At 39.1% G+C, this 14,074-nt stretch overlaps 1 protein-coding gene across 1 annotated transcript in view; it reads right to left on the bottom strand.

Moving 5' to 3' along the window:
- Window positions 1-14,074, bottom strand: part of LOC132887093 (E3 ubiquitin-protein ligase HECW1) — a 179,199-nt gene that overhangs the window by 152,026 nt on the left and 13,099 nt on the right. The window contains exons 2-3 of the mRNA XM_060922463.1: window positions 10,661-10,967; window positions 10,432-10,539 (exon numbers count right to left, since the gene is read on the bottom strand). Of these exons, the coding sequence (XP_060778446.1) occupies window positions 10,432-10,539; window positions 10,661-10,937 (385 nt within the window). The 5' untranslated portion in view covers window positions 10,938-10,967. The remainder of the gene's footprint in view (window positions 1-10,431; window positions 10,540-10,660; window positions 10,968-14,074) is intronic.

Below are 14,074 nucleotides of genomic sequence, written 5' to 3'. Positions count from 1 at the left end.
GGATGCGCCATGGGCTCACTGGTATCCCCTATTGTGGCCAATCTTTACATGGAGGAAGTGGAACATAAAGCTTTGACCACTTTTTCAGGTGTTGCTCCCAGCCACTGGTTCAGATATGTGGATGACACCAGGGTTAAAATCAAAACCCATGAGGTGGAAGCCTTCTCTAAGCACATCAATGCAGTGGATATTAACATCAACTTCACTCGGGAGGACGTCAGTGGGAATAATCTAGCCTTCTTGGATTGTGATGTACACATTAGACAAGACAGAAGCCTGAGCATTGAGGTCTACCGGAAACCCACACACACAGACCAGTACCTACTCTTTGACTCTCACCACCCACTGGAACACAAATTGGGGGTCATTAGGACCATGCAACACAGGGCTCAGAATATCCCTACAACGATAGAGGGAAAAGAGAAGGAGCAGAATCACATCAAGAAAGCACTTCAGAACTGTGGGTATCCCAACTGGTCTTTCCTCAAGAGCAGAAAAAGGAATAGAATGGACAAGGAGGATAACAGGAACAAACGCAAGAACATCGTCATTCCCTACATTTCTGGTCTATCTGAGAAACTCAGGAGGATCTTCTACAAACACAACATTCCGGTACATTTCAGACCCAGTAACACTCTGAAGCAGAAACTGGTCCACCCTAAGGACAGAATACCCAGACACAAACAGGACAACGTAGTGTATGCCATTCAGTGCAGTGAGGAATGCACGGACTCGTATATTGGGGAGACAAAGCAACCACTTCACAGGCGCATGGCTCAACACAGGAGAGCCAGTTCCTCAGGCCAGGACTCTGCTGTCTAGCTTCATCTTAACAACAAAGGACACTCATTTCAGGATTGCAATGTACGCATTTTAGCCAGAGAGGATCGTTGGTATGAGTGAGGAGTTAAAGAAGCCATTTTTGTGAACCTGGAACGGCTATCACTGAACAGAGGTGGGGGTCTAAGGCCCTGTCCACACGGCAATGGATTCAGGTGAATCCGATACAATTGTTTATCGTTTAGGCCTGGCGTCCACACGGCACCGGCGTTTTGGGTGCCCCAAAACGCAATCTTTTGAGAACGGGTTCCAGAGTGGAAAGATCTGGCAACGTTGCCGTTGCGAAGTCGTCTGGATGAGTAGAACGGATTTGTTTACGATGACGTCACAACCACATGACTGTCAGTGCTTCACGCCGGGTAGAAGTGTAACAAACTCGATGCGAGTTGTCAACAAATCCTATAACTTGGTTCATGAAACGCGCTTACAAAATATTTTCACTGTGAATATTTATTGTGTAATGGTGCAAAATGAGAGAGAGAGAGAGAGAGAGAGAGAGAGAGAGAGAAAATAGCCCTTAGGGCAGAGTCAATCCTGCCAGCAAAAATAGGGAAAAAAAGGAGCGATCTCACCTCTTCAGACGTTGGTTTAAGTCCTACAATACATTCCTCAAAAAGGGCGTAGAACAACAAATTAATCCATCAACGTGTAGCATTCAATTTATTCCCGACCATTAAAGACGCCGCCTTCCGCGTAGAATCATACGTCATCCTCGCCGCCATATTGGATAGGTCAAAGCGGAGAATAAAGATGCCTCATTCATGTGCTGCGTTTAACTGTACCAACAGGTTTACCATCCAAACGAGATCACATGGGATTACCTTTCACAGGTGAGACTGGAAAAATACTTTTCATTGTATTTGGTCATTATAACGTAATTTTACGAACAGATTTTCCTGACTTTGTGGCTAATATGAAGTCTCACGCATAATAGTTTATGCGCATGCGTCCTTTCTTCTTCTATTGTTCTGGTGTCTCCGAAGGGACCGTCTTACAGCGCCCCTAGAGGTGTGGCATTTGTATTGCATCGTTTTCAGCAAGCGTTGCGTTGCCATATGGACCTGATATTTTACTGATCGTTGCCCATTTGGACGCGATATTTTTTTAAATAACATCTCGTTGCCGTTGTCGTGTGGATGTAGCCTAAGACATCATTTATCAGCCACCTACAATGCAGTCCTTGGCACACTTCCCAGACAACTGAATGCACACCAAACCCAGCTGTTTTCAGTGACTCACAGGAGGACAGAGAGAATCAGCATTCCATTGATCACTCTAACGGGCAATCCATTGATCATCCTAACGACTCTCGAGGCCGTTCACAACCAGCCCCCAGTTGACCCACACCAACAGGATGACTCAGTGACACCTTAGATGAGCTTTTCATCCATGAGAGGATAAATAGATAGTTTTCACATAACGTCACAGAGTCGGGGATTCCCTAGTAGCGGCCATCTTGCGGGTCAAGCTTACCGTACAGGTGACTGAGCACACATTGTAACGCGCGAGTACAAAGTCTTCAAAAGAACCCAAGCAGGCTATTTAAAGCTAGCAATGGTGCACACCTGTTGCATTCACGGCTGTCGTAATAGGTCAAATGATGAAATCAAGCGGAGCTTTTATGGAATTCCCACTGTACGGGAGCACGAAGGTGAGCAAACAAACTCAGCATACAAAAGAGAAATCTATGGCTTGCCAGAATCAACCGCAAGGATTATCAGCCTTCCAAACACAGCAAAGTCTGCTCCGATCATTTTATAAGTGGTAAGTTGTTTAAATAAACAATCAATTGTGTTTAAGTTTGGTTTTGGAAACCAAAACATCATGTGAACAATCTCTGGAGAATGCCTAACTGGAACCACTGAGTGTACGTTTACATTGTAATGTACACTTAATATCGCTCGTTTGTCACGTTTCTATTTGAAACTTGTCACTTCACTCACGCAAGGGTCATTTTTGAAAAACATTTTAGGTCTATTCTGTATGATTTGATTTGTGTTTGGGATGCAAACAGCGCGCCTTTTGGCGGATGCCGCCTGAATCGCGCAGATCCGATTTTTTTTTTTTAGGGGGGGGCGTTGGAGTGTCTGATTATAATTTCAAAGTAAATTCTGTATTAAAATTACTAAATAAGCAAATCCGTTACAGTCCATGAAACAGGAAGTATAAGGATGAGAAAAAAACAGTTTAAATCGGAAAGCTGCGCACATTTGCGCAGTCCTGCACACCGCTTGGGCTGCGCAAATGTGCGCAGCTTTCCGATTTAAACTGTTTTTTTCTCATCCTTATACTTCCTGTTTCATGGACTGTAACGGATTTGCTTATTTAGTAATTTTAATACAGAATTTACTTTGAAATTATAATCAGACACTCCAACGCCCCCCCCCCCCCCCCCCCAAAAAAAAAAAAATCGGATCTGCGCGATTCAGGCGGCATCCGCCAAAAGGCGCGCTGTGAATATATAAAGTTGTATATATCAGACAGCCTTTAAAGTTTGATGAAGTCAGTTTCAGGCTTTGGAGCAGGCTTTGGCAGTTTCAGGCTTTGGCAGCCCTGCATAGTCACTTGAAAATGCATCTTTGTCCACTTCGTAGGGGTCAATTCCCCCAATCAAGGCCAGTTTGGCTGCATACCGTTGTCGTGAGATGTCGTCTAATGTATCTATATACTTCTGTTTGCTTGATTTTGCCAACATTGATCTTTATTTTAGAAAACTGACTATATAACTTCATAAATTCGTCCGAGATAACGTAGCCGGTAGTGGCGATGGTCTGTTTTGTTTGCCCCGCAAGATGGCGGCTGGGGGGCGTTCCCTGGAATGCCGTGACGTCAGCGAAAACTATCTATACCTGATGCTCCCTACCAGTCAGACAGAACTGAAGAAGCCTTTCGGATGAGAGGTGAAACGTCTTCAAGAATCTTCAAGCAAGTCCAGTTGCTCTCTTTTACCACCCACAGTTTACCATGACCTGGATGACTGAGAATCTTCACAGACAAATGCTTTATTGCCAATGCTGTAAAAATGTATAATGTATAAGTGGGCAACAGTGAACTTTTAAAATATAATCTAAATATATTGAGAACTTAATATCACTATAAATGTAAGTGCATAACTGTTCTTGGTGTAGGGACTCTCTCTCTGAACCTTGGGGACATTTTTACTTAGAGAGGAAAAAAGAGAACAAAAAACAACAAAAACACAACAAACATGTATGTCTGCTTATTCAAGAATGCAGAAAACAAGAAAGTGCAAAACATCACTCCTTCCCTCAACAGTCCTGAGTTCATCCAGCCAAGGATGTGCCTCTTCCCACTCACGTCTGTATTTTTCTAAGCGTTTACGCTTTTGAGGACGTGGTGGAGTCCCGGGTGCAGCAGACATTTTTAAAAGGCCCGGGTTTTTTGAGCAGCGCTGGTGTGTGTTGTCTGTCTCTAGGCAACCGTGACAGCGCCACACGCAGTGACGCAGGCAGCCAGGCACAGACGCACAGAGCGGGACACAGAGGGGAGGGGTTTGTGTCCTGGGTAGATCCCGCAGCGGAGTATTTCCTGTTTTATTTTGTTCATTATTGTTAGATTTAGTGTTGATATGTGTGAGACAGACATGTGTATTGGACATTTACGAAAATACAGAACAAATTGCGTCCTGTATCGGTTCAATACAGGACACAAGATTTAATTGCCAAATAAAGGGCAATTCCGTATTTTACGGGACGGGTGGCAACACTTGACACATGCATCACGCAAACAATTACTAGCTTGTAAATATCCAGCAAATAATTGTAGCTTATGGATTCATGAAACTGTGCATTCTGTCACCACTTAAAAAGAGAGAGAGACAGAGAGAGAGAGAGAGAGAGAGAGAGAGAGAAATAATTAACAATGAGAAAATGATAGCTTGTTTTCCCCTATTTCTGCAAGAAACAGCTAAATATAGCATTCATGGACAACATTAAGTGAAATGAATATTCAGTTGTGTATAAGAAGTCTTGTGATAGCTAGCTTGGTTTGAAAAGGAAAGGAGCTTTTAACTGCCAATAGTACAAGATTTAGCAAATGAAAGATGGGTAGAATTATGGTGAAATAAATATATTTGTCAAACCTCTAAATGCATTTATTTTGCAAACATACCTTTAAAAAAGTTTTTTGTTCAACTGTATTTTTTATTAGTTTGTCAGGCAACATCAAGTGACAGAATTATAGTGAATCCATATGTGCAAGAGTGTAGACGGCAGATAATAGGATAGCCTGCAGGTTTATGTGGTCAGCTGAGTGTACTTTATACTGTAGAATTATCTATTTTCAGCATCATAAAGAATAAGGTTTTCAGCAACTAAAGCTATGACCTCCACTGAGCCCTGATCTCAACATAATTGAGATCTTGATGGACCTACTGTATTATTGTACTTCTTTTTATTTATTTATTTATTTATTTTTTCAAAATGTGTTTTAAGCATCTGTGCTTTGGAGAATTCCTTTACATTTAAAACTAATGCAGAACTGGAAGCAGTGATAGCTGGTCATGATAAGATGAGCTGGCTAAAATCCAATATCTAATTATAGCTTAACAATTACACAATTAGAGCTGAGTAAGCCATTGTATCACAAGCAGAGGTGCACAAAGTACCCAACTTCATTACATAAGTCAAAGTACAGATCCCACTGGTCAAATGTTACTCCGATACAAGTGAAAGTTGTACGGTACAGTCAATATTTTACTTAAGTTAAAGTACTGAAGTACTTACTTTTAAAAATGTTTAAGTATTAAAAGTAAATTTTCTGTCAATGCATTGTTGGATTATTGCCACAATGCTTACAAAACCTAATGCCGTTACCAAAGACAGAAATGTGAATTCACAAAGTGAACGCATGCTGTGCCATCATGGAGGTTTAATGTTAAGCTAGCTAGTCAGTGAAACTCCACCTGACATGCTAGCAAACTATTTTCAAACTTGAACTCATATTGGATAGATAATGCTGCTAGAAAATAAAGATTTCCACATTCTGTTTATTTGGCAAGATTATGCTAAAACATTTCTGAAAGGACTTCAGATAAGTTAATGTTAATCATGTTAGCGTAACTCCGTTTTTACATGCTAACTAACAATGTCCAAGTTAACTAGCTATGTGTTAACGTTAGCCGTGGACTAGACTGTGGCAACTTGGCGGGCAAATCTATAAAAAGTCATTTGACTAACCAGACTGCATAGCTATGTTTGCAACGTTATCACTAGCCCTAAAAGCACAGACAACTTCATTGCAAGCTTTCTCTTGGAATAAAACATGTATCTACCTCGATATGCTTCCACAGGTTTGATGGCGAGTTTTTGCAGGCCGTGATGTAGTTCGTTTTCGACAAACAAAGCAAACATTTAAAACAAAACATATCTTTAATCCTTTCAGAAAACTGAAACATGGGTTCTAGGTATGACCATGGGTGTGTGCATTCCCCAGAAGAAGCACCTCCTTCCATTCTGCCATCAACTGATTGTGTTCAAATAATGCTGCTGAGAAATCACTGAACTTGATTTTATACAGTCTATGGATGTGACGTGACCCGAGTGATTACTGATAGGCTATCTCAGTGTCACCTGCGAAAAAAAACAATTACGTTTTAGAAAATAAAAGAAAAAAACATCCACTTTCAAAGCCACTTCATAGTAACAAGTAACGAGGACCTCGATAGAAATGTAGTGGAGTAAAAAGTACGATATTTGCCTTTCAAATGTAGTGAAGTTAAAGTCATAAGTTTCCAAAAAAAAAAAAAACTCAAGTAAAGTACAGATACTCAAAAAGTATACTTAAGTACAGTACTCAAGTAAATGTACTTTGTTACTGTCCACCTCTGATCACAAGGTCTCGGTGATGGCATACAGTAATAAGAATGATGAAACTATTAGACACACGTTTTAAGTACATAATTTCCTACTAGGCTCATGCCATGAGTCGACCAAATATCAAACATGGTAAGCATAAAAACTGCTTCCCTTTCATTCAAACCAAAAAAGACGAAACTTAAGGGCCTCTCATCTGTACTTTTGTCTAACTTGTACTTTCATTCATAGACTAAGTGTACATTTAGTCATTTAGACTAAGTGGTCATTTAGTCTAGCTACTTTTAAAAGACATGTTGTGGGGAAAATTTATGATAGAGTAAATAATCCACTTCATTCACATTGATTATACCCACGACAGTACAGTATTTCAGAAGCACCTTATCAGTCACTGCTGATGTGTTATAGATGCGTCACCAAAGCAAACTGAACAAAATCAGCCCAAAATAAGATTTAATTTCAAGAGCATTTCACTCTGTGCAGTGATCTGACATGACAGCCACTGACAGACTGCATGAATCTACAGTCTGGGCTAGAAAGAATTCAACTCTAGCCTTGCTTCTTTGTACTTTCTTGTGTCTAAATAAATAAATAAATAGTCCACTTTTAATCAAATTGAGAACGGCAATTAATTTGATGTGGATGCCAAAATTTTAAGCTTAATATTAAAGTCTATATCTTTGTAAGACAAGGGGGCTTAGTCGTGCTAGGTCATTTATACTAGCTGCTTTTGACTATATGGAGGAATACTCAAAAGTGTTCTCAAAAAAGTGTATAAACCGAGTTAAAGATGTACCCATGCATAGTTACTATGTCTTCTAAAATGATAAGACCACAATAAGCATTCACAGCACACTGTGCACACAACCTGCTCACTGAGCAGCCCACATCTGGCCAACTGTCTCCTGATAAATGAGGAACAATTTCCTGTTTGAACCATTTACTGCTAGCACTTAGGAGGGTCATAGCAACAGATACCTGCTGCAGATGAAGACATGATAATGCAATAATCTGACTTAATATTGGTTTTACTTTAGCCTCCAAACTCTCTAGACAAAACAATTATGGATTTTTGTATAACTGCCATATTTTTCTGCTTGTAGGTTTAGTAGATATTGTGCTAGATTGTGTTATATGTATGACTCAATTGTATTATTGTATCATTTCAAAAAGAGGGTCTGATATGTTTTTCAGTAAACAAGGCCAAGAACTGCCTTCTTTCACAGAAATTGGCTATTTGATTACCAAAGCAGATGATCAATCACAAACCTTTTCCCATAGCCTGTTGCAAGGTTATTTTGCTTATTCACTCTTCAAAAAACTCTGTAATAACTTCAAAACAGAGGATTTCCATGAAGTTTATTTTTCAATCCAGTGACTATATCTTGCTTAAGAAAAAAACACTGTTGTCTAGAAAGCTCCAATGTTCAAACAGAGGTAGGGGAGAGTGGGGAGACGTGGGACAAGTTTTCAGCTTTTGTAGATTGTGTGAAATTATTTGCAGGTAGCGTCACATTCATATTTATTATACCCTCTTGCCACAACACAAGTTTCTCAGCTTTTCCCATATACTAGCCTTCAGGCTTCACTTCTTCTGTCATTATTTTTTTTGTGGGGAGATGTGAGACATTAAGGAGAGACATGGGACATTATGTTGGGAGACTTGGACATAAGGGGAGACATGGAACAAAAATAAAATACCTAGGTCTACATGTTTAATTTTTATTTATTATCAAAACTTGTAACATGTGAACTATATGAACACACAATCCTGGTACAGCGATTGAAAAATGTCAGTGATGAGACAAAACAGTGCCATTCTCAAGAAGGAATGAAATAAGCCTATTCCTCATGCAGGGACACACCCACATTTTTAACAAATACTTTTAAAAATTTTATATTTGTAAACCACCAGAAAAAAAAAAAAAAAAACATAACATGATGAACTGTCCCAACTCTCCCCATCTGGCCATTTAGGAAAAAAAAAATTATTATTATTTTTCCCCCCAGAATTTGAGTTTAATAAAGAATACTCTATATGGTAACTCTAGGCTATATACTTTAATTCCTAACAAATCCCAAATTCACCAGCGTACATTACACCATAGAGTGGAGGTGAAGTAGAAAATACAAGTTTTGGTTGATTAAATATTTAACTGCACAGAGCTTGCTACAGAGTCTGGCTTCATGGCTCCAAAGGAAGTGGGTTATTCAAAGGGGTAACATCTAACTTCTGATGTAATCTAAAACCTGATTGATTGAAATTAATTTATGGGAATACAAACTGTCCCAAGTCTTCCCGCTCTCCCCTACAGGTAAATGCAGATACGTAAAAGTGGGGAGAGCCAATCAGATTCCAATCTTCAAGATTCTAAACCTTGTGGCCAGAAAAGTGTACAAAAGTTAACAGACAGTCCATGAGCTGTGGACAGAATGAACAGACTTTAAACGACGGCATATTACCACTGGATTCAAGTGAATCTATCCGTAGTTCTACAATTCACCTATGGGAATTTGTTTTATTTTAAATGAAATGAATGAATGCCTTTATTGTCACTGCACAAATGTACAACGAAATTTAGTTTGCCATAGGAGAGCAAAGCCACTGCATACGTGCGCGCCGCCACTGTTGGGCACTTCAGCCCAAGGCCATCCCATGTTAACCTAACTGCATGTCTTTGGACTGTGGGGGAAACCAGAGCACCCAGAGGAAACCCACGCAGACACGGGGAGAACATGCAAACTCCACACAGAAAAGCCCCCATCGGCCACTGGGCTCGAACCCAGAACCTTCTTGCTGTGAGGTAACAGTGCTAACCATTTACACCACTGTGCCGCCCCCCTCTTTTTTTTAATAATAATAAGTTTATTTATTTTAATTTAACATGTCCTAATGGCTCATACAGTGATATGACTGCATATAGGACAATAATTCATATTGACTCAAGGGGTAAGTTATCAGTAATAGCAAAAAAAAAAAGTTTACACTGTGGCTAATCCGAGATATAAATCAAAATAAGAACCACACATCCCTTGCATATTCAAGACACTTACTGTGACACTAGGTGGGTTTCCAGTGCAGTTTTGCACAAAATAAAAGCGATTTGTTTAAAAACATGACAAAACACAATTGCGAATGGTCTGTGAGTGATGTTATGTGGTTAAAGCTGGGTTTTCTCCTTTCACAACAGCCATTCTAAGACCTCATGAGTGTTGGCACTGTGATTTTGATTGCATCCATCAAAATAGCTGTGGTGATAATGCATTTCCATTTCAATTTTGGGAAATACTGCTTTTTCAGATTATCTGCCTTTTTTGCAATATTTGAGAAGTTTTTTTTTTAAATTCATCTTTCCATTGCTTGTTTTTTAGTTCAAAATTTCAAATTGCACATTAAACAAGTTAATGGAAACCCGCCGACTGAAATGGAAGAAAATCTAATTATTAGTCACAGAAAAGCCTATATTCTGACAATATGTGATAATACTATAGAATTAGGGAGTAAGTATGATTACAAGGTCTGGCAGTATAAAAAAATGTTTTAATCCTGAAGTCAACTTCCTTTCTTTCTACATAAATTATATGTGAGGTTTGGAGATTGGTCTTTCTTTGCAGTATCCAGTAAAAAACAGAGCATTGGATACATTTCTGCCCTGAAGGTAATATCAAACTACTACTACTAAAAAAAAAAAGACATCTCATCTGAGCTGTAAGATGACTAATGGAGTGAGAGAAAGAAAGGGCAGGGAATACCTACACTCCATGAAGTATGAGCTGGCATCAATCTTCCAAACAATCTGCCCTTTATGGGATCCATTTACCCCACGGTTCTTGTAGTCCAGAAAGTTCTCTGAGAGAACCTCATCTACAGAAGAACAAGAAGTCCACTTTTTCACAGGAAGCTTCACAAAAATGCATCTAATTTTATCATAGGCTACAGATTGTTTTGATTTTTTTTTCTTTTAGCAAATTCTCTGAGAACTCACCGATTAGGTACATGCCGATCCAATCTCCGGCATCCACCTCCTCTTTGATGTCCCAGGAGATAAGAATGTCATGCGGCTGGCCGATACTATAGATCAAGGCACTGACTGTGAGGGTGGAGCGGCTGTGGGTTGACACCAAGTCTGGGTCACTAGAGGATCGTGGCAGAGTTAAGGGGTTGCTGGGATCGATGGGGGGGCATTGCTCAGCTGTGAGGCTATAGCGTGCCCTGTTCTTACACCGGCGATGGCTCTGGGAGCTCCGGGATGGCGAGGACATAGCAGTCAGAAACCTGCTCTGGTATAGGTTCTGCAGAAAAAAATAAAATCTAAACAGAAATGCCAAACATGTTATAATGATGTTGCTAAGTCCATCTCTTACCAATCTTTAGTGCAGAATGTACTCATAGTCGAGAGAGAGAGAGAGAGAGAGAATTGAAAGACATTTTCAGGATCTTCAAACTACTTATATCAATTATCAAAAGCCATTAAGATTCATTCCAACAGATGTAATGAACAGCTTCATGTGGATAAAGTTACTATAAGCGTAGCTTTTTCTCTATGTTAATGTAACTGGCTCAGACAACCATGCACATCACTTTGTGGAATTTGAGAGCCTATGATCATTAAAAACAAGAAATATAGACAGAATAGAACTGCTAATGCCAACAACCTGGTGACATAAATAGTGTAAACTTACGGTAGCATAACATATTTCAGTGAATGGGAAATCCTATTCAGTGACAGATTTTTCATGGGTGATGCAATGATGTTTTTTGTATGTTTTGAAAACTTAGGATGGTTGTGACAGGAAGTCAGGAATTTTGCCATTTGAATAATTTGGAGGCAGCACAGTGGGTAGCACTGCTGACTTGTAGCACCAGGATCCCAGGTTTGATCCTGAGCTTGGGTTACTTATTTCTAATAGAAACTAATCAATGTTTTCGTTGATTACCATCCTCAAATGAGGATATAACTAGAAATAATTAGGAAGAAAATTCCTGCACATGCTGGTCTACCCTGGTCTTGCATATGAACCAAGAAACAAAAACATTTAAAGAAAGATAAGTTAATCTAAAAGTGGAGAATATTCTTCCACTCCAACTTTGGCAAACCTTGTCTTCATGGAGCTCACTTTGTACACAGGGGTACTGTCATGCTGGAACATATTTGGGTTTCTTAGTTCCATTAAATGGAAATTGCAATATTACAGCATACAAAGACTCTATAAAATTGTGTGTTTCTTTGTAACTTTGTGGCAACAGTTTGGGGAAGAGCTACATCCTAGTGTGATGGACAGCAGAGCTGGGTCGTAACGTGTCATGTTTACTCCATTACATGTACTTAAATAACTTTTTCCAATAAATTGTACTTATAGGCATAGTTTCAATGCATTGTACTTTTCACTCTTACTCAAGTACATTTATGATTTTAAAAATGTTCTTATAATCCATTACATTAGGCTACACACTTCTCACTACTTTTATTTCATTTATTAAAATATTTTTATTCACAGGTACACAGCTTCTAGGAAGTTGACATCAGTGTGGATGTGTGTGGGATCAGATTCCTGATCCCACTGAAAAGCATCTGACTGCAGAGCTGCACTTTTTCAACAGCCGTTTCAGGCAAGTGGCTTGAAAACATACACAGTAGGTTGTATGTGTCCCCATGCATATTACCATTTAGGGAGGGATATTGTAGCCTTGAAGTGCATATCACGGGTAAATTCAGGAGCAAGATCAATGTAATTCTCCTATTTTATATTAAACTTTGGTCAAATATCTGTCACATTTTGCATTTTGTGCAATTTTTTTTACCTTGCGCAATACCAGAAAAATTCAGTTGAAATCAAGCCATTTGAGGCTAATTAATCCGCCTCTGAAAAAACTACCATTTGGATTTCCCGGGAAACATTGATTTTCGTGACGTCATGTGCGGGACGCCTCCCTCTGAATCCTACGTCAGCGCTGGTTTGTTTATGAGAAAACGACCTGGTGGTTTTCTGCACATTTCTTCAACGTTATCACGTAATTATTAAAATGGTTAACAGATGTATCGTAGGAGGGTGTAGCAACACCAATCTTGATGGGATTAGTACTCATTGTTTTCCAAAAGACCGGACAATGAGAGAGAAATGGGAGCGCTTGGTCTACACAGGCTGTGCACTGAAACTGTGCAAGCTCGCGCAGCCTGCTGGCGCTTCCGCAGGTGACGTCACGAATCTGGCTCCAGACTCCCTTGGGATTTTTCCAGACGCATTTTGTTATTTAATTTTTTCTGCTGTAGACAGATGGCTTTGTGCAAAATTACCCTTCTGGATGAGTGTGTAAAGGGACATACTTTCATATTAAAAAAAAACGAAATTGGTCCAGAATATGCACTTTACCCCAACCCAAACTCTAAGCCTAAAAAGACTGAAATGTCAATTAGCCTAATGGTCGCTACCGTAAGATAAACCAAAGAAAGTGTCAGTGCATGTGTTGAATGCCACTGGCCTGAAACTACTGTTATAAAACTGCACGGGTGTAAAACTGTGGCTCTGCAGTCAGAAAAAATGGAAGAGGTGTTATTACCATTAAGCTACTTTGGAAGATTTATGAAACTATCTTGTGGCAAAATTGCCTTAATTTGTGCTATTTGGAAAATATATAATTTATTTATTATTTTTTTAATTAGGAATATGATTTCATACTTGAATGAGCAGCTTTTATGTTGTTTTGATTAGACAAGCACTTTAAATCTTTGTTTTGTGCATAACGTATTCTGAAATATTTGAATGTAATAACATACATTATAGATATAATAAATCATCATATGAAGTTTCTCACTAATTGAGTAGTCATAAGATTCTTTTTTTTTTACTCAATCAAGTTGCTATTTTGATGAGTACTTTTACTTCTACTTGAGTAATTATTATTATTATAAAGTAACAATAATTTGACTTGAGTACAGTTTTCGCTTACTTTACTCACCTCTGATGGCCAGGTGTCCACATACTTTTAACCATACAGTTTATTTTGTTATATTCTGTCTGAAATATCAGTTGCTCAATATTAATTTCTTGTTTATAGAACTGTTGTTTAACAGTACTATCACACTCACAATCGTGCTACTGTATTGAATATAAGCATAGCTGTGATCACAAATTACAGCTATGTTTATATTCAATATGCACTGATCAGGCATAACATGATTACCACTGACAGATGAAGTGAATAACATTTGATTATCGCATTACAATGGCACCTGTCAAGGGGTGGGATAGATTAAGCAGCAACAGAACATTCAGTTCTTGAAGTTGATGCGTTGGAAGCAGGAAAAATGGGTAAGTGTAAGGATCTGAGCGACTTTGACAAGGGACAAATTGTGATGCCTAGATGACTGGGTTTGAGCATCTCCAAAATGGCACATCTT

This window comes from Neoarius graeffei, chromosome 5, assembly GCF_027579695.1.
Source record: "Neoarius graeffei isolate fNeoGra1 chromosome 5, fNeoGra1.pri, whole genome shotgun sequence".
Lineage (NCBI taxonomy): Eukaryota > Metazoa > Chordata > Actinopteri > Siluriformes > Ariidae > Neoarius > Neoarius graeffei.
This window is presented reverse-complemented; position numbering and strand designations above follow the sequence as displayed.